The sequence below is a fragment of the Parus major genome, chromosome 4, assembly GCF_001522545.3.
Source record: "Parus major isolate Abel chromosome 4, Parus_major1.1, whole genome shotgun sequence".
NCBI classification, from domain to species: Eukaryota; Metazoa; Chordata; class Aves; order Passeriformes; family Paridae; genus Parus; species Parus major.
The window spans coordinates 3,210,772-3,229,345 of NC_031771.1; the positions used below are offsets into that span (position 1 = coordinate 3,210,772).

General features: G+C 52.4%; 2 protein-coding genes across 4 annotated transcripts; both read left to right on the forward strand.

The window, feature by feature from the left end:
• Positions 1-3,035: 3,035 nt before the first annotated feature.
• On the forward strand, positions 3,036-11,555 carry PPP2CB (protein phosphatase 2 catalytic subunit beta). Its single transcript, XM_015625432.1, has 7 exons — positions 3,036-3,277; positions 7,652-7,861; positions 8,076-8,249; positions 8,475-8,564; positions 9,192-9,353; positions 10,158-10,276; positions 10,808-11,555. The coding sequence occupies exons 1-7, from the start codon at positions 3,176-3,178 to the stop codon at positions 10,878-10,880; spliced, it is 930 nt and encodes a 309-aa protein (XP_015480918.1). The 5' UTR covers positions 3,036-3,175; the 3' UTR covers positions 10,881-11,555.
• Positions 11,556-11,619: 64 nt separating this feature from the next.
• On the forward strand, positions 11,620-18,233 carry GSR (glutathione-disulfide reductase). 3 transcript variants are annotated; one of them, XM_015625431.3, is made up of 13 exons: positions 11,620-11,763; positions 12,524-12,550; positions 12,805-12,893; positions 13,360-13,429; positions 13,594-13,741; positions 13,850-13,904; positions 13,983-14,082; positions 14,412-14,498; positions 14,688-14,849; positions 15,072-15,183; positions 15,267-15,398; positions 15,579-15,712; positions 15,875-18,233. In XM_015625431.3, exons 1-13 carry the CDS (start codon positions 11,635-11,637, stop codon positions 16,022-16,024), a joined length of 1,395 nt encoding a protein of 464 aa, XP_015480917.1. In that variant the 5' UTR covers positions 11,620-11,634; the 3' UTR covers positions 16,025-18,233. The 3 variants fall into 3 exon arrangements, with proteins under 3 accessions (XP_015480917.1, XP_033369581.1, XP_033369582.1); XM_033513690.1 differs by having other exon boundaries at positions 14,688-15,183; XM_033513691.1 differs by lacking the exons at positions 11,620-11,763; positions 12,524-12,550 and having other exon boundaries at positions 12,576-12,893; positions 14,688-15,183.
• The last annotated feature ends 341 nt before the right edge of the window (positions 18,234-18,574 follow it).

An 18,574-nucleotide genomic window follows, 5' to 3' on the forward strand; every position in this document is an offset into this window, starting at 1 on the left:
AGACGTCGCGGCGGAAGGCAGTGCCCTCAGAAGGCTGGAAAACCGATTTGCACATGCGTTTCCAGGGAAGTAATCAAATCAGCCAGCAGGTTCAATAAAAGGAATAGGCAAATATTCCAGATTCGCCCGCCTTCGCAAACAAAACCTGTTGCAAGGCTTGCAGGTTTTGGGGTTCCTCGCCCTCCCCAAAACAGCTGTTTGGGGATTGAAATTGTTCCAAGCTGCTGCAGGGGGACATTTTTTATTCTTTAAAAGACACGGCTCTATCTGAGAGGAACATTTCAGGAGAATCCTTGCCAGGGTTTGGTCACTCTCCTTTCTTTTGGAATCCATCCCTGTGCATGTGTTACGGCAACAGAGTCCATTTTCAGAGATTCACCCCCCTTCTCCTGGCAGCATTCCCCCTCTCCCTGCCTTCATCCTCCCCTCTGATCCCCCTCTGGCTTTTTTACCCAGTTTATCAAGGTTTTGTAATGTTTTCTGTAACGCTGCTCCTCGCAGTACGAGCAATGCTGCCCATGGCAATAGATGTCACCACGGGAAGGAGGGAGAGGAATCCCGTGGGGAAACACTGGGAGAAAAGAATCCAGGTTTCATGGAGGGTGCTGCCAGGTACGTCTGCTTCCCATCCACTGCAAAAATGCCGTGTCTGCACCCCAAAATGTGTTTTAGGGATCCGTATCCTCGTGGCCCTGGGCGATCCGGTGCTCCCCTGCACCCTCATGGGGGTCAGGTGCCCTTGGAGCGGCTCCCGCTGGGTTTGTGCACCCTCAGCTGCTGGCAGAAGGAAGAACTTGACTGATTTATTTTATTTATTCCCCGTGGGGGTGGTTTTTCTCCCCTCTCTAAAACACAGGAATCCAGCAGTCTTTGAGAAGCGGTGGATAAGCCCAGGCAATACTTTCCATAGGCAGTGGTGGCCACGAGTAATTGTTTCTGCTTCTTTTTCTCCTGTGTTTTGTACCACACCCTAAAAAGCCAAGTTTCAGTGGAAAAATCACAAAAATGAGAAAGCAAGGTACCCCATGGGGGGTCTAATGTTACACAGCCAACATTAATGTATTTTTTAATAAAGTGGCCTTTTATGCCACTTTACCAGCATTGCCTTTTTAGAGGGTTCTAGCACAGAAATGATGAGATTTTAGAGGTGGTGGTGGTGGAAAATCCTGCCTTCATTAATTCCCTCTCAGTGAGCCTTGTCAGTTTTCCCTGCCAGGGAGCCTGATGAATGTCCCCCACTGCTGCCGGGAGATTCCGCAGGCTCTGCCCCTGCCGCTCCTTTGCAGGAAAATCCACAGCTCATCCCAAGAGCTCCCTCTTTCCAATAAACCACGCCGTGCTGCTCTGAGGATGCTCCTGGCTCAGGCTGCACAGCTGCAGGTGCCAGGTTTTGCCGGTCCTTTGCCGAGGAACCGCCGCCGGGTCGATACCTCAGAAACCTCTTTATTTCTGATGGGGAGCCAAGAGAAATATCCCAGCTCCATCTTCCCATTTAAGCTTTGCCTATTAAACATTTTAATGGTGGCAAGGAATCAGTAAATAGAAACTTATCACCCAAGCGTGCGTGTCCGTATGTCCGTGCACTGTTTCCTCGAATTAAATCACGAGGAAACCTTCAGCAATTGAAAGATGGAATAAAAGCTGCTCAGCATTTGTTTTAAGGCTGCCCTCCCGTGGCTCTGTTAGCTCTTTTTTGGGCCATGTTGGACATGCCAGGGGTGATTTTTATGGGGGGGTGCTGCTTTCCCATATGCTTTTGAAGGCACGGAGTGCATCATGTCCTTGGGAAGCTCCGGGGTGGGAAGATTTATTGTCCACTGCCATGAGGCAGGATTTGCCTTGTCCCATGGCTGTTCTCTGCTGCAGCGTCACAAACATGGGCAATATGATTAAAAATGATCTTCTGTAAAAAAAATCAACAACCAAAACATCCAGAGGAGTGTGAACAGTCCCTGGCAGCTGTCTTTCCTGGGAACTGGAACGGTGAGTGGTTGTCACTTAGATGAATACCTACAAAGTAGTATTTTATATAAATTGCTCTCTTTTACTTTGTTAGCTGTAGTTTTACTTAGAAAATTCATTTCAGGGATGTGGTGTTTTGAATCCTTTAATTTCTTCCCTCGCTTCAGGGTGAAGTCCCCAAGTCCTCCTGTTTTACCCAGCAGAGAATTAAGGGAACTGTGACCCACGTCACTGTTCCTGGTAGGACAGCCAGAGTAACTCCTCAGCCTTCCCATCTGACATGAAAAAATATCATTTTATGTATCTATTAATAAATTATATTATATTAGAAATATCACTATCTTATCCTGCTAAAAATCCCAGGGAAGTCTCTCCCGGTCAAAAAGTGTCCCCTTGGCACTCCAGATTGTAGCAGCGTCACAGCCTCAGTTATTACATCACTGTTCTGATATTACTGCTCCATTTGGGCATAGAGGAGACAATAGAACAAGTCCGAAGGAGATAAATAAAGAGCAGTGGGTAGAAATTGGCGCAGGTCTGTCACCATTTAAAGCTGAGGGCAAGATGAGTAGAGTGCCAGATCGTAAGCAAATGTATTAATTTTTACTGCTTATATTCACTAATCATGTGTCGTATTTGTTACATCATCATACACGCGCCCCAGTTTTGAGTATTGCTCCACAATATTTCACGGCAATGTGGTGAAAGGAATTAATAACGCAAATTTACTGAAAGGCAGACAGGGACTGATCATCACATTCCCGGGCCCTGCTGCCAACTCTCGCGACTCGACACCCACAGCGGGCGCAAATCCTTGTGATTTCATCCTTAGCGAGAAGGGAGCATTTGATCCCAAATTTTTCCTTGGAGAGAAGAGCGCAGGTTGTGCCAGGCGGCCCCGGGCTGGGCTGAACACGACGGAGCGCAGCCGCCATCGCCTCCCGCAGCCGTGAGGGGAGAGGGGGCGGGGCCCCGAGAGGGGCGGGGCCTTTGGAGGGGCGTGGCTCTGAGGCAGACTCGGCGCGCCGGAAGCGTCGGCGCGCGCCGGGCGCAGCCGTGGGCGTGGCCGGAAGTGCGCAGCAGCCGCGGCAGGCGGGGGGCGCCGCCATTACGCGGAGCGGAGCGGATCCGAGCGGGCCGCGTTTCTCCGGCCGCCGCCGCCGGCACCCACAGGCGGGCCCGGGCCTCGGGGGGCCCGCCCGGCCCCCCAGCCATGGAGGAGAAGGGCTTCGCCAAGGAGCTGGACCAGTGGATCGAGCAACTGAACGAGTGCCGGCAGCTGAGCGAGAGCCAGGTCCGCAGCCTCTGCGAGAAGGTGAGTGCGGGGCCCGGACGTTGGGAGGGCGGGATGGTGCCCGTGGTGTATCCGGCGTTGGGAGACGGCGTTGCGGCCGGGCAGATATCGGTCCTTGGGAGGCGGGGTGGTGCCTGTGGAATACCGGGCGTGGGGAGAGCGGGGTGGTGCCTGTGGGATTTCGAGTTTTGGGAGACAGGAGTGCGGCTGGTGGGATATCGGGCCCCGGGAGGTTCTTGTGGGATATTTGGTATTGGGAGAGCAGGATGGTGCCTGTGGGATATCCGACATTGGATGTCTGGGGTGGTTTCTGTGAGATTGGGCGTTGGGTGACCAGGTGGCTGCCTCTGGAGCATCCAGCACTGGGAGATCGGGGTGGTGCCCGTGGGCTATCCGACGTCCTGGTATCCTACACAACATGCAGGAGCCACACGCTGAAAAATCAACCCCGAGTCAGTGAGGAAACCCTCCGAGTTCCGAGGTGGGATCTCCAGAGGTGAGACCCAAACAGGCTGACAGCCTGCTGGGGGACCAAAATAGAAAGAGGAATGGTCGGATAAAGGACGCTGTCTGCTATTCTGGACTGTGTTTTGGACAGGCCTTGGCAAATGCCTGCTCGGATTTGTTTAGCAGGGACTGGCGAGAGCCTTTTTTTCCCATCTGGAGAAAGGTCCTTAGACTTGTGCTGGGTGTTGTCTGAGCAGTCCAATAGCTCTTTGTGAACGCTCCCTCAACACTGCAGTCTGTGACCAAGGGCAAGATGTTCCTTGGCATGTTTTTCCAGCAGTGATCCTGACATCTCCCTAACCCTCACACAGCTTCTGTTTTCTTCACCCCTCTTTTCATTTTTTTGAATTCCATGCTGGGGCTGTCCATTTGTTTTGTGACTGTTTCTCCAGCGCTCCGTCAGGTGTGAGGGATATGTGGCTGTCTGGGAAGCTGGAGGATGATGCCAGCAGACTGTGGCTGAAACACTTGGGAAATAGGGAGAAGCTGGGAAGGAAAGCTCAGCTGGAGGTGGGGAGGGTGTTTGTCCTTCAGGAGGCAGGTGACAGGTAGGTGTGTCACCTGTCACAGCACCTCATTCTTCCAGGCTGCTGGAAACTGACGGAAACGGCTGGGGCATGAATGAAACACTGTGCCCTGCACTGACTTGGCTTGTTTAAGTTTTGGGGAGTGGTTGTGTCACCCAGGAGAGGAGCTTACAAAAAACTCTGGGTGTGCAGCCGTGCCACAAAGCTGGTTTAGTTGGTTTCCTTGAAATTATATTTGGAGACATCCTTTTCTCCAGAGCAGTTCTTAGCACTCCTGGGTTTGGGGCTTTCAAAGAGCTCCAGCACAGTAATACTTTTTGCTTCAGGTTTCAGTTTGTAGAAGAACTCAGTACTAAAACAAAAAATCAAAATGAAGTGGGGAGGAAAAAACCAAAACCACAACATCCCAGAGTTATCTGTGTGGGTCATTCTTGGTTTTAAGTCCTAGCACAGTGGACAGTGATGAGGGAAGGACTGGAAACAACAGAAGTGTGCCTAGCGGTCCTGCACTCTTTAAAGTTGTTCACATTTGAACCTGTGAGGGTGACATTCTGTCCTCACCTGCCCAGTGACAACATTGGCAGACAGCTGATCAGCCCCATGTGGTTCATGCAGGTGGTGGAGGTGCTGTTTCTCAACGTGGTAACGTTGTTCCCATTCTGTTGGTGTTTAAAATGAAAATTAGCTCAAATCCTGCAGGAATTCAGAGGCTGATAGAAGGATTAATTCTGATGACTGCAGGAGCTTGTGTGTTTGGGTTGCAGGTGAGGGAGTCGAGAGCCATCCTGTTTAATCCAGACAAAAGGGTTTTTCACTGAGGTGATGGAATGGGCTATGAAAGAAGGCAAGGGAGAGGCTGTCTCCTGAATGGAACAAGCAGCCATCCATGACCATCCCTCTCTTTGTAGCTTCTCTTTCCTCTCCTTGTTCTTTGGAGGTGTAAGAGGGGACACAGTCCCACTGCATGAAATTTCCAATGTTGTGTTGCATTGTGGCTGGGAATGTTTTACTTCCCTGTAGGTGATGCTCATCCTAAGGGGTGCTGGTTCAGGTACCTCTGGGAGCACCTGGGCACTTTGGCAGAGGCTCTGTTGTGTCTGCTGCTGCCTTATTCCCGAAGGGTGAGGCAGCTCCATCCCTGCCACCCCTCTGGCTTCCATCTCACTTGGTGGGTTCTCCTTCCAGCCCAGCTCCCTGAGGTTTAAAGCCCTCAGCCCACTCATTGGTTCAGTAGTTTGGTCCGTGGCAATTGGTGGGATAAGGTTCAGATGAACTTTGATCCCAAACTCCATGCCTGGCTTCAGATCCCCAGAGAACGAGTTTCTATGGGTCAGATGGAGCTGAGGGAATGAATCTTCCAGAAGGAGTTTCTCCTCTCTCCAAGGCTCTTCAAAAGCTCACAAAGAGTTGAGGTGATGGGCAAGCTCACAGCCAGCAAACAGGCTGCTCTTCAAAGGCTCTTTGAGCACAGACTTGGCAACCCTTGATTTGGTTTATTTGATACAAGGGAGGTTTATTTAATAAAAACACCTAAAAGCTGCTGCTTTTTATCCTGACCTGGATATGGTTTTCATCCAGCGCAAGTGGGACAGATGCACAGGAAGCTGATACCATTAGTCACTGTTTTCTGCAGCAAAGGTAGCTAAATTTTGACTTATAAGTCATAGTTATTTATTAGTCTCCTGGATTAAGTAAGTGCTGATGATGCCAGGCAGCCTGCTTGCATCAGAGGTTCTTATTTTTGCTTTGTAATAGTGCTTTTTATTTTAAGTCATTTGATTTCAGTGTTCACACTGCAGGCAGATGCACTGGTTAGTCACTGCTTTTCTGGGCTGTTTTTATTGATGCTGAAGATTTTGAAAGTCTTGTTCTGCATTGGAAAATCATCACGTGAGGGCAAAGTGGGACTCCCGAGCCTGACCTAAACCAGCTCTGCGGAGTCAAAATGACAGACTGGCTCTGTCCACGTGCACAGATGAGTGTCCACAGGGTGAGCTAAAATGGGCTGCAGGGGAACAGCTGGTTGGCAGCCTGAGGAGCTGCTCCTCATCCCCTGCCAGCTCCTCCTTCCTCATCAGGGGAAGCTTCTGGATTCTCCTAGCACCAACATTTTGGTTTGTGGGCTGGACCCCCTTCCAAGGGCAGATTTAAAGTGAGCGTGTTTGCCCTGTTCCTGTGGAAAAGGAGCCGTGCTGAGCTCCAGCTTGGAACAAACCCCTGCCTGTTGCTTTGTGCAACAGTCAGAACACATGGAGCAGCTGTTTTGTGGGTTTATATTTGTCTCTCCCGGAGGGTGGAAGCTCTCAGAAGGCGCTATAAATGTTTTTAAGGATGTGTGAGCAGAATTTGAGTGCTACTACTGCAGTCAAATACAACGTGTTGAGCAGTTCCCAGTCCTGCTAGAAGTGCGAGGCAGAGCCCGTGTCATCAAGTCCTTGGGCAGGATGTGATTTTAAGGATCCCTCAGGTTAGGTTATGTGCAAAGAGCATGCTGGATGCAGTCCAAACTGTCCAAACTGCTTTGGGTTTAGGTATTCCTTCCAAATACATCTTTTTCCTACAAGAGGCAAGGCAGCAGGTGATGCAATGGAACGCAGGAATCCTCAGGAAAGCCCACAGAGGTTGTTCTTGGAAGCAGCTCCCTTTTGGCAGCACAGGGTGAGCCTTAGCTCATCCTGAGCTAAGGAATATGGCAGGGAATACCCAGATCATCACCTGCTGGTGACTGCTCAGTGTTGGTGATCTTCCAGCCCTTTTGTTGGGATCAGATGGAGCCGTCCTGTGGGTGTTCCCTGTGCCCCAGGTGTGCCTGGAGCGCTGATGGGCATCAGTCAGTGAGCTGGAGGCAGCACAGCAGACCTGGTATGCGATAAGGATAATAAGGTGATGCAGATAGGCTACATTGCATGGTTGTAATTAGCAGAGGAACTGCTGGGTGTGGAAGAAGAGATGACTAAATCTGGGGATTCCATCCCTCCATCTGTGGCCGTTCTGTTGCCAGCTGGGTACAGCCAGGGAAGCTGGTTGTGGCTCCGTATGTTCCAGTTGCCTCTGTCTTTGCTCTCCAGTTGTATGTGACTTGTCTGTAGAAGTTGCTAAACTCTCCTGCTTGGAAGAGGATTAGAATTCTGGCAGGCAAAATGTGCCTGGGGCAAGGGCATGTAGTAAACCTTCTTATCTCCATGCACTGGGATTTGGGAAACACCCCTTGTCTCTGCTTCCCCACCAAACTGTGTTTCCAGTGGTCAGCTTGAGCAGCGGGGGTGAAACTGGGTTTCCAGTGGGAATGCAGCAAAACAACATCACCTGGTTCTGGAGGAGCTTCCTACTTCTTTTGTCCTAAATGTGTTTTCCTTGGCAGGCTAAAGAAATCCTTACAAAAGAATCAAATGTGCAAGAGGTACGCTGCCCCGTCACCGTCTGCGGGGATGTCCACGGGCAGTTCCACGACCTCATGGAACTCTTCAGGATCGGTGGCAAGTCTCCAGACACAAACTACCTGTTCATGGGAGACTACGTGGACAGAGGCTACTACTCGGTGGAGACTGTGACTCTCCTGGTGGCACTGAAGGTACGGCTTGAGAGATTGGGAGCCCAACCTGGGAGCTGGGAACCATTTTCTCCGGAGCGGTTTTCTCCTCCCGGTGACGCTTGAGAGTAACGGGTGTAAATGGATCCGTGCTGGTGGACACATGCTGGGAACGCAGCGTTTGGCTGCTGTTTGTGATATTCCATTACTCTTTGTTTCCATGCCTGTGCTGAGGGAGGGTTTTCTCCACCCCCAGGTGCGGTACCCGGAGCGCATCACGATACTGAGGGGCAACCACGAGAGCAGGCAAATCACACAAGTCTACGGCTTCTACGACGAGTGCCTGCGCAAGTACGGCAACGCCAACGTCTGGAAGTACTTCACAGACCTGTTTGATTACCTTCCACTCACAGCTCTAGTAGACGGCCAGGTAAGTCTGGGGGAAGGAAATCCCTCCCTTCCATGGATTTCTGCAGGCTGTGTTGTCCGACATCCACAGGAAGAGTCCCAGACAAGCTCCTTTAACTCGTGATCCAAGGGCGAGATTGGACGGGGTTGTGAACGAGCGTTAACAGAGTTAAACGCAGCTGGTTTGGAGATCATTCTTCCCTTAACAATATGCACTTAATGGATTGCTCTTTTCTTTCTGGAACAGATATTCTGCCTCCATGGTGGCCTCTCTCCATCCATAGATACACTGGATCATATCAGGGCTCTGGACCGCCTGCAGGAAGTTCCACACGAGGTAATAGGAAATGCTTCAGAAATGTAAATATCTGCTGCTGGAAAATGCAGATGTTTTCTCACATGGCAGTCCATTTAAACACGTGGGTACACATGAGTTATGGCCTTCCCAGGAGCTAGAGCAGATGAACATTTGGGCAAAACACACATAAGTCGGTGTGCTTTGATTACAGCAGCCTACATAAGGAGAGCTGTGGGTGTTCCACATTTGTTTTCTCCAGAATCGTGGGATTTTTTGGGTTTTCAGTCTGACTCAAAGAGCAGGATTTGGCAGGGGAGGGTGTTTACTATCTTCAGCCTCATCACAGATGTGATTGTGAACTGACAACCACCATGAGAAGCCACAATGTGTCACCATCCTTCCTTCCCAGCCAGCCCAGCCTCCTGTGGTGTTTCACTTAGTTACAGCTTCCCCGGGGTCTGCAATCTGGGCTGTAGAACCAGGCTTGGAGCTCCCGGGGCAGCTGGAAGTTGTGTTGGGAGTGCTTGGGGCTCGCAGATGTGTGTTCAGTGAACTCCTGGCCTGCCTCACACCGAGAAGGACGTGCTGGCAGTCCTGCTACTGTCAATAAAACGTGTTTAAGCACCTTGCCAGTGATCTAACAAAGAACTCCTCGTGTTTCCCAAGGGTCCGATGTGTGATCTGTTGTGGTCGGATCCCGATGACCGCGGCGGCTGGGGCATTTCTCCACGTGGTGCTGGCTACACCTTCGGGCAGGATATTTCGGAAACCTTCAACCACGCCAATGGTCTCACGCTGGTCTCCCGCGCTCACCAGCTGGTCATGGAGGTAGGGCAAGCACTCTGCTAGCCAGGGCTAACAAAACAGGGGCCCATGGGAGTCTCCATTTTCCACTCACGGGTTTGTTGACACCTAAATCTTACGCAGGTCAGTACCAAAGAGAAGCTTTAGTCACGGGAAAAGAGCAACGTGAAATTAGGTGCTTTGACCTGCAGCCTAAAGAAGGGGATGTTCTGCTCTGTCCAAGCCAATTTTCCCCTCCAAGTAAATTGCCAAGGGGCTGTGCCACACCTCGTTTGTGGCAGGAATAATCTTCTTACACCCTGGCTTGCTCTTGCTCTGACTGCTGCTACATCTGACAGCCTGTCTCACAGTGCTCGGCAGTCAGATGTGACGGGGATTAGGCCGGTTTTGGCTGTCACAGGCTATTCTTGGATGTCTTGCTGGAAAAATGCCAGGTGGGTTAATGGAGCAGGTGCATTTTTAAAATCTAGTGCAGGTAGATCCCTGAAGCAGAACCGTGTGTCAGAAGTCACTGGCATCCAGCAGGCAAATTGTCACTTGTGGTGGATGAAAGCTGAAGGCATCCCAAAAAATCCCAAGACTTTTTAATGGTACAATCCATAATTTACGAGTGATGATCTCCTGTAAGCTGCTTGAAGCTGGTTTTGCCAGGTACCTGCTGCTGCTTCTTATGGTAAAGCACCTATTTTGAAAGGAAACTAAGTCAGTTGGAAATACTTCAAGAAATCTCCAGTTTCACAAGTGCCTCGGAGAGTTTCAGGCGTGAAGAGGAACTTTGGACAGGCTGGGGTGTAACAGAGACCTTTCCTTTTTCTCTCTCCCTGGCAGGGTTATAACTGGTGCCACGACCGGAACGTGGTGACCATCTTCAGTGCCCCCAATTACTGCTACCGCTGCGGGAACCAGGCTGCTATCATGGAACTAGATGACACTTTAAAATATTCCTTGTGAGTATCCTGCCTTGGGCTGGGCTCTCTTTCTAACCACTCTGAGAGGAGTGGCTGATCATTCCCAAAGGGCTTCTTCCATGACAAGCCAGCTCAGACCACTCTGGAATTAACATGTGTTCTGCCTTAAAATAAGAGATGAGTTAAGCTCCTAAAAGCTCCTATTCCTGGCTCTCTGGAGAGTTGGAGCTTTTGCACTTCCATCTCTTTATTGCCTAAGCTTGATGGAGAGTGAAAACACATGGATTTTTGTATTTGTTTTTGTCCTTGGTAGCACTGAGCTTTGTAAAATGGGGGAGTGGGTCTGAATTGTGCTTTCAGCACCGTGAGAAAGCGGTCATGGGCTGCTGGGTCACTGATGAGTTTTAACTCCCACAAATTCTTGTTTTGGGGCTTGGAATGTTTTATGTGGAAGCAGCTGGGGTGAGTAGAGCACTAGCAGCAGGAGAGCAAGCCTGCTACTTCTCATGGCACTGGAAAATGCCTTGTGGAGGTGGAGGGTAAGTGATCATCCCTTTTTCTTTCCTGCAGCCTCCAGTTTGACCCAGCACCTCGTCGTGGAGAGCCTCATGTTACCCGTCGTACCCCAGACTACTTCCTATAAACCTCTCCCAACCTTTGTAGAAGGAAGTACACCTGGCATTTTAAAAAAGCAACAATATTTACACGTTTCTGTAAGAAATCAGGGTTCGTCTCAAATCCCCATCATGGACCAAAATGTGCCATACAGAGGACGAAGAGCATTTAGCACAACTTGAGACTGAATTCCTTACGACACTCTCTCTCTCCCATGCCCATCAGCCCGAAAGTCAGTTTGCCTGCTGTATTTGTAGTCATTGTTTTCCTTCTGGACTGTTCAGAGAGGAAAAGGTAACTCTTTAACAACACTTCATCTCCTCTGACGCTTCTTTGTACATTTTTAGTTCTAGTGTTTAACTGGCATGAGCTAGAGTTTGTTTTCAAGGGAAGTGCACACTAACTTCATCCCCCACCACTCTTTATTTTATTGGAAAGACCGCTCGACTTAACTGGAGAAAGGAAGTGATTCCTGCTTGGGAGTACGTTGTCATAACCCAGATAAAAGCGTTCCCTTTTTAGCTCTGTTCCCATTCTGTGCTGCTCCTGCCCCCTTTTTTTTTTTTGCTTTTTTTCTTTGTTTTGGGGTATTTTATTTTCTCTTTTGTTATTCCCCCCCTTCCCCTCTGTATATTTGTCCTGGAAGTGCTTGCAATCCTCCTCGCTGTACCTGAACCAATAAACTCGCCGTTGTCAGCCCCAACCCGTGGTGTCGTGCAGCGCCGGGGCGGGCCGGGGGCGGGCCCGGGGCGGGGCGGCGGGGCCAGACCGAGCCTGGAGCGATGGCGGCGGCCGCCTACGAGCTGCTGGTGCTGGGAGGCGGCTCCGGGGGCCTGGCGGGGGCCCGGCGGGCGGCCGAGCTCGGTGCCCGGGTCGCGCTGGTGGAGCCGTCGCGCCTCGGCGGCACCTGCGTGAGTCACTTGCGGGCGGACCCGCACCCGGGGCGGGGAGGGACGGGACGGGACGAGCGAGGCGGGGCCGCTGCCCCCACGCTGCCCCCGGTGACCCGGCGATGGTGGCGGAGCCCCCGGGGGAGGGTCGCGGTGCGGGAAGTGGGGAGAAGGAATCGCCCTCCCGCTGTCCGAGCGCTGTGGAAGGATCCCAACCTTGTCAGGCTGAAGCAGGACGGATCCCAACCCCCCTCCTCCACCACGGCTTGGTTTCCAAGCCGTTTTCAGGCAGATGCCAGGATGCCGATGGATCCTGGATCTGTGTAGCACAACTGCAAGGCGGTAAAGCAGAGCTCAAGAGCGTGGTGAGCTGGTGTCATGCCAATAAACAAAGTGGTTCCTCAGAGAAACCAGGGACAAGCTCTAGTTTTATGCCCCAAGTGCGTTCTGCTGGAAAAATTACCCTAGTCCCAGAAGCGTAGGCAAGAGATGGCAAACACCTTTTGCCTGGTTTTTGGAGTATCAGTGGAAAAAACCCCTGTGTTTAAAGGCTCCACCTTCCATATTCTCTTTCAAGGAAGTGGAGGAAAACGGCCAAACCACAAGACCTTGAGCCTCCCGAAGCGGTTACACCCCTGTTTTGCCAGGAACCCATAATCCTGCTTTTGTTTTCTTGAGCAGAGAGCTGAGATGCAGTACCTGCTGTGGGATGCTCTCTGGAGCATTGCCTTTGGCAAACTGGGTGGGCCTTGGCACTGAGACTTGCTCTTATTCCCCCCAGGTCAATGTTGGGTGCGTGCCAAAAAAGGTAAGGCTCTTTTGCCACCGGCTCCGGCGGCGTGGGTTGGGTCTGGGGTGGGTGGCTGCCAAATTCTAGGGATGTGCTGTCACAGGGTGTGGGGAGAAAGCAGGGCCTTGGAGGGTATTGAGCCATCGGGATGCCGTGGGCACGCCTGCATCCTATGGGTGCTCCAGGCAAAGGCGAGGAATCGGGAAGCCCGGCAGGTGTTTTCCCAGGATCGAAGCAGTCTTCCTGAGCCAACCTGAGGTTTGTGTGGGCAGGTGATGTGGAACACGGCGGTCCATGCGGAGTTTGTCCACGATCACGCTGATTATGGCTTTGAAACATCGGGTGTGAAGTTTAACTGGAGGTAAGTATGGAAAGGGCCAGTTGGAAAGCAGCATCTTCCAGTGAGTGTCCCATGGGGAGCAGCCCATTGTCCACTTCCAAGGGGTCCCTGCCTGCTTCCAGGATCCCGTGGGCTGTGCAGAGCTGGTTACAGGACCAGCATTGTGGCTGTGTTTTGGAGAACAGGGTGCCAAGTTGTCCTGTGGGAAGAGACTCTGGAAAAGACAAACGCAGGGAAGGCAGGCACAGAAATCTTGCTTTGACCCTTTCCCCACCAAAGGAGTCATTTGATTTTATGGCATGCCTGCCACATGCCAGAGGAGTTGAGATCACAGAATCACGGAATCATTAAGGCTGGAAAAGATCTCGGAGATCATTGAGCCTAACCTTTGACCAACCACCACCTCTTGAACTGGACCAGTGCCAGGTTCTTCCTGAGCTCTGAGGTTCATCTGCTGGCAGTGACGGTATTCCCTGCTCTGTTCCAGGACCATCAAGGAGAAGCGTGACGCCTACGTGCGGCGCCTCAATGACATCTACGAGAGCAACGTTAAGAAGGTGGGCATGGGATGCATTTATCCTGCAATCCCAGCGGCAAGGGCGATGAATTCTTGGCCACTTTTCCAGCCTTAATGGTTGTCCTCCAGCTGTGGAAGCCCTGGCTCCATGAGCTGTCTCCCGCGCCTCATCCCGCTGTTAACCCCGTCACTGTTATCCCTAAGGCTCGCATTGACATCATCCGGGGCTACGGCAAGTTCACCGCGGATCCCGAGCCAACCGTGGAAGTGGATGGGAGAAAGTACACGGCTCCTCACATCCTGATAGCCACCGGGGGGCGCCCGGCTGTCCCTTCTGACAGCGAGGTTCCTGGTGAGCCTGGCGGAATTCCCCAGGCTGGAGAGGGGTCTGCCCAAGCAAAGCAGGCTTTGGGAGGGAATGGGGACAGGTGAAGGGTGCGAAGGGGTCTCTGCTCTGCAGGCGCCAGTCTGGGGATGACCAGTGACGGCTTCTTCGACCTGGAGGAGCTGCCCAGGTAAAGTGGGATTCATCCCCCTGCGGCCACCGGCGCCAGCTCCGGCTGCCTGTACACGGCACTGTTGATTCTCCGCAGGCGCAGCGTCATTGTCGGGGCTGGCTACATCGCGGTGGAGATCGCGGGGATCCTCTCCACGCTGGGCTCCGAGTCATCCCTGCTCATCCGTCACGACCAGGTAGCGCCACCGCCTGTCCCCAGCTGCGCTTCCCACCCGGCTGCCACATCCCAGCCCCCGCCGGGATTTTCTGGTTGTCAGCTCCTGGTAAAGGAGGGACCGAGTTGGCACGGGAATAGTGATGCAGTGGATGGTGGCATGGGAGCCATGGAGAGCTTTATTTCAAGTCACGACTTGAAAGGAGGAAGAAAGGGAAAAAAAAAATAATGGAGAAACAAACAGGGAAGTTTGTTAACCAGAAGCACCCCAAAGCACTTGTGGAGGGGCTGCCAGGCAGTGCCTCTGCCTGCAGACCCTCATCTGACAGGGCTGGGGGGATCCTTGCCCAGGTCCTGCGAACCTTTGACTCCCTGATCAGCTCAAACTGCACCCAGGAGCTGGAGAACACCGGGGTGGATGTCTGGAAGCACACACAGGTGGGAAAGCACAGAGCAGCCATGTGGCTTGTCCCATCCCTCCTGCAGAGGCAGGGCTGGGGGAGCGATGCCGTTTTGGGTGCTGCTTGCTGAGCCATGCTTTTGGTGACATCCCTGTTTCTGCAGCATGGCTGCCATTACTTGTTGCACAGCAAAAGCCATCTCCCCTGCTGCTCTGGTTCCCCTTAGGTCAAGAGGGTCGCTAAGTCTTCGTGTGGGCTGCTGGATGTGACGGTGACCTCGGCAGTGCCTGGCCACAAACCGACCGAGGGGGTGATCCGGGATGTGGACTGCCTGCTGTGGGCCGTGGGGAGGCAGCCCAACTCCGAGGGGCTGTGCCTGGACCGAGTGGTGAGATGGCAGCACGTCCCTTCCGTGCTGGGGGGACGATGCCCACAGGTCTCTCTGGGTGTCCCACGGGTATTTGGGGTTCCTTTAGGTCTCCAGCGCCTGTCACAGGATGGTGTTCCCACTGCTTGCCCCTGTCTGGGAATGCTGTGGCCACCAGCACAGGTGCCCCATGGGCCATCCCATCCCTCCTGGAGCATATGTGGCTTCTGTTTCCTGTGGCAGGGTGTGCAGGTGGACCCCCAGGGCCACGTGGTTGTGGATGAGTACCAGAACACCACCAGGAAAGGGATCTACGCGGTCGGGGATGTCTGTGGGAGAGCCCTCCTCACTCCAGGTACTGCAGCCGTGCCCCTTTCCCTGCCCAGCCCCTCGGTGCCACGCCGTGCTGTGGCTCAGGCTGCCTGTCCCTGCCTGCAGTGGCCATTGCTGCTGGCAGGAAGCTGGCCCACAGGCTCTTCGAGGGCAAGCAGGACTCGCGGCTGGACTACGAGAACATCCCCACGGTTGTTTTCAGCCACCCGCCCATCGGCACCGTGGGGCTCACTGAAGGTGGGGACAGACGGGGCGTGGAGGGGGTGAAGGGGTGGGGACAGCGGCTCAGAGCTGCTGCTTTGATGGGCGAGAGGTTTCCATCTCCAGCTTGTGAGCCTTGCCAAGAGGACTTTGACTCCTCTTTCTAAATGCCCTGTGTGCATCCCCCTGACCTCTGTGCCGTGGCTTCTGCTGCAGAGGAGGCCGTGGCTGTACATGGGAAGGACAATGTGAAGACCTACAACACGTCCTTCATTCCCTTGTACCACGCTGTCACCCAGAGGAAGGTGAAGTGTGTCATGAAGCTGGTGTGCACTGGCAAGGAGGAGAAGGTGAGTGGAGGGCACTGCTGGGGGGTGATGGCGACCACGGCTGGCTGTCCTCTCATCCTCCTGTGGTACGCTTTTGGGCCGGGGTCCGGCTCCCCCGGCCCCAATCCCAAGAGTCCAGCCTGGATTCTGGGTCCCACCTGGCCTTTCACTTCTTCTCCAAAGGTGGTGGGATTGCACATGCAAGGGCTGGGCTGTGATGAAATACTGCAGGGCTTTGCTGTGGCCATCAAAATGGGGGCCACCAAGGCCGACCTGGACAACACCGTTGCCATTCACCCCACTTCTGCTGAGGAGCTGGTGACACTGCGCTGAGGCTGCGGGCACGGACACCCCAGGGATGGCGGCTGCAGCTGGGAAAAACGTTTGAGGTGTTTTCACAAGTGCCTTACTGCTGGGTGGGTGCCTGGAGGGTGTGTCTGTAACGTTGGTGTGGCTGGCTCTGGAGTGGGAAGTAAAGATGCTGATGCTGGCGAGTCGTTGCCTTTTGCTCTCTGGTGCCTGTCTCCTGCCATGTCCAGCTGTGGAGGCCGTGGCACAGGCCATGGATGTAGTCTGGGAGAAAGCTGGCAGTGCTCAGGCTCCCCCTCTGCAATCCTTAGCACAGGGGCTGGGCAGGGAGCAGCAGAGAGGGGAAGGACAGTGGGGTCCTTAGGGGTGTTTGTGGGTGCTGGGATATTCTGGATGGGCTCCATCCTCCTCATTAGCTCATGTTCCAACAACACTGGCTCTCCAGCCTGTCCTGACATCACGCTTGGGGCTCAGAAGGGGGGTCCAGGCTGGGATCAGGGACCAAATTCTCTGTTTCCAGCCCCATTTTCAGCAGCTGGAAGCTCCAGACCCAGCTGGGAAAGAAGCAGCACAAGTCATGTGGGGTTTTGGGGATCACAATGGGGCACCCCACAGTGAGCTTGGGCCAAGCACCTTCATGTCCTGGAAACAGAGCCCGAGGCCTGTGTTTGGGGTGGCACCCATAAACTCATCTGGCCAGTTTTAGGGTCCTGTAATAAATCAGGAATTTTTTTGGGCTCGGAAATGGAGGCCAAGTCCTGCCCTGTTGGCCCCAGCTGGGCAGTATTTGGGCTGTGAAGCAGACTCCAGTCCTGTCCTGGGAGTGCAAAAGGAGGCTCATCCCAGCAGTTTAAGGCTTCCATCAGAGATCCAAAATCCTGAATTTTGGGGCTCAGGGCAGACCCCAGACTGGTGAGGGACAGCGGGACCCGGATGGCAGAGCGATGCAGCCCCAGGCTGTGGGAGGAGGTGCAGGGGGCCTCAGACTCGTGTCCTTCCCCCCCACTCCCCCTTTCTTTTTCCCCCATGTCCCTCTATCACCCAGATGCTCTTTACAAGGAAAATAAAATAGAAATTGCACCACAGATAAATGCATTTACAGCAGAACTGGATGCATCTGGGTAATGTGAGCAGTCCATGGATGTCAAACCAGAGACCATGCATGGGGATTTTAAGTTGGATACCTGCAGATTTCATTTCCCAGAAACTCAGACTTTTTTTGGCACTTCTTGCTTAAATGCTCCCCTGCTGGAAGAAGTCAGTTTTTTTTATTGACCAGATTACCTAATACAGGGAGAAACAACCAGCATTCCTTGAACACCTCCATCGCTTCCATATCCATCTGCAGTCAGGGGCCGATGGACAGCAGCCTGTCCTGAACAGTCTCCGAGTGGGGCTGGATGATCCTCGAGGTCGCTCCCCACCCACGGTTGGGAGGATAACCCATGGTTCTGGGGCTCCGTGATGCTTCCATGGTCTCTCCTTGAATTAATTTCCCATCGTGTCCTTCTTGCTGCTCCCAGCAGATGGAGCCACCGGCCTTTAAAAGAGCTGGAGGTGTCCTGGTATAGGGAACAACCCTGCTGCCCACTCAGTTGTTTTTCAAACTAAAAAGGCAGAATTCTACAATAATCCATGATGTTCCACGGGGTACGGGAGAAGCAGAAAGAGATTCCCTTCAAGTCTCAGTTCCCTGCATTGTGGGTATTTTGTTGCTCACACGAATAACAACTCTTCACCTGAAACTCTTTGGATTCCAAAGTGAACTCGGCAAGTTTTGGGCTTCCAGGCAGAGGGAATGTGAATATGGGAAAGTGATGGGGAGACAGAGAACTGCAGCAGTGTGTGTGTGTGTGTGCAGGGAGAGCTGGGGTCGGAATTTTAGACAAAATCCTCTAATCTGGATGCAGGGCCTTCAGGATCCTCTCAATCAGAGCTTTCTCTAGCTGTGGCTTTTTAGTGAATCCAGGACCTCCTGTCCTGAGGTGACTTTATAATGCTTTTATCCCCAGTTGTCTGTTCTGTTCATGCCACATATTAAGTTTTGCACCTTTATGACAAGTTCCAAGAGCAAAGATGGGAAATAAAAGCGCACTATTTTGTTTTCAGAAGCAGCACTCCCTCCCCTGTGTGCTTCTCCAGACCGTACTGGCTGCAGCACACACAGCAATAGAGCTCTCATTTATTTTTAATTTAAATAGTTTTTAACTAGCTAAAACAAACAAAAAAACAACCCAGAGTGTGTTTTGGTTCTTTTTTCTTAAATCTGTTCAAACCTGCTCTGAACTGAAAAGCCAAACACCCACCGAGAACTCACTGGGGCCTGGGCCTCGGCACTTTCCACACAGGAGGGACAGATAAGAGACTGAGCACCCCACAACAAGAACTTTTCTGAATTTACCATCTCTTCAAACAACAAGAATTTTTCGTTATTATTCCGTTTTTAAGCTTGTAAATACTTGTTAAATACACAGGTTTTTACACCTTTCTCCAAAAATCTACGTGCAGTCTAATGCCAAAGACAAACATCCCCCAAATATAAATAAACATACACCACACAAACTAAGCTGTAAT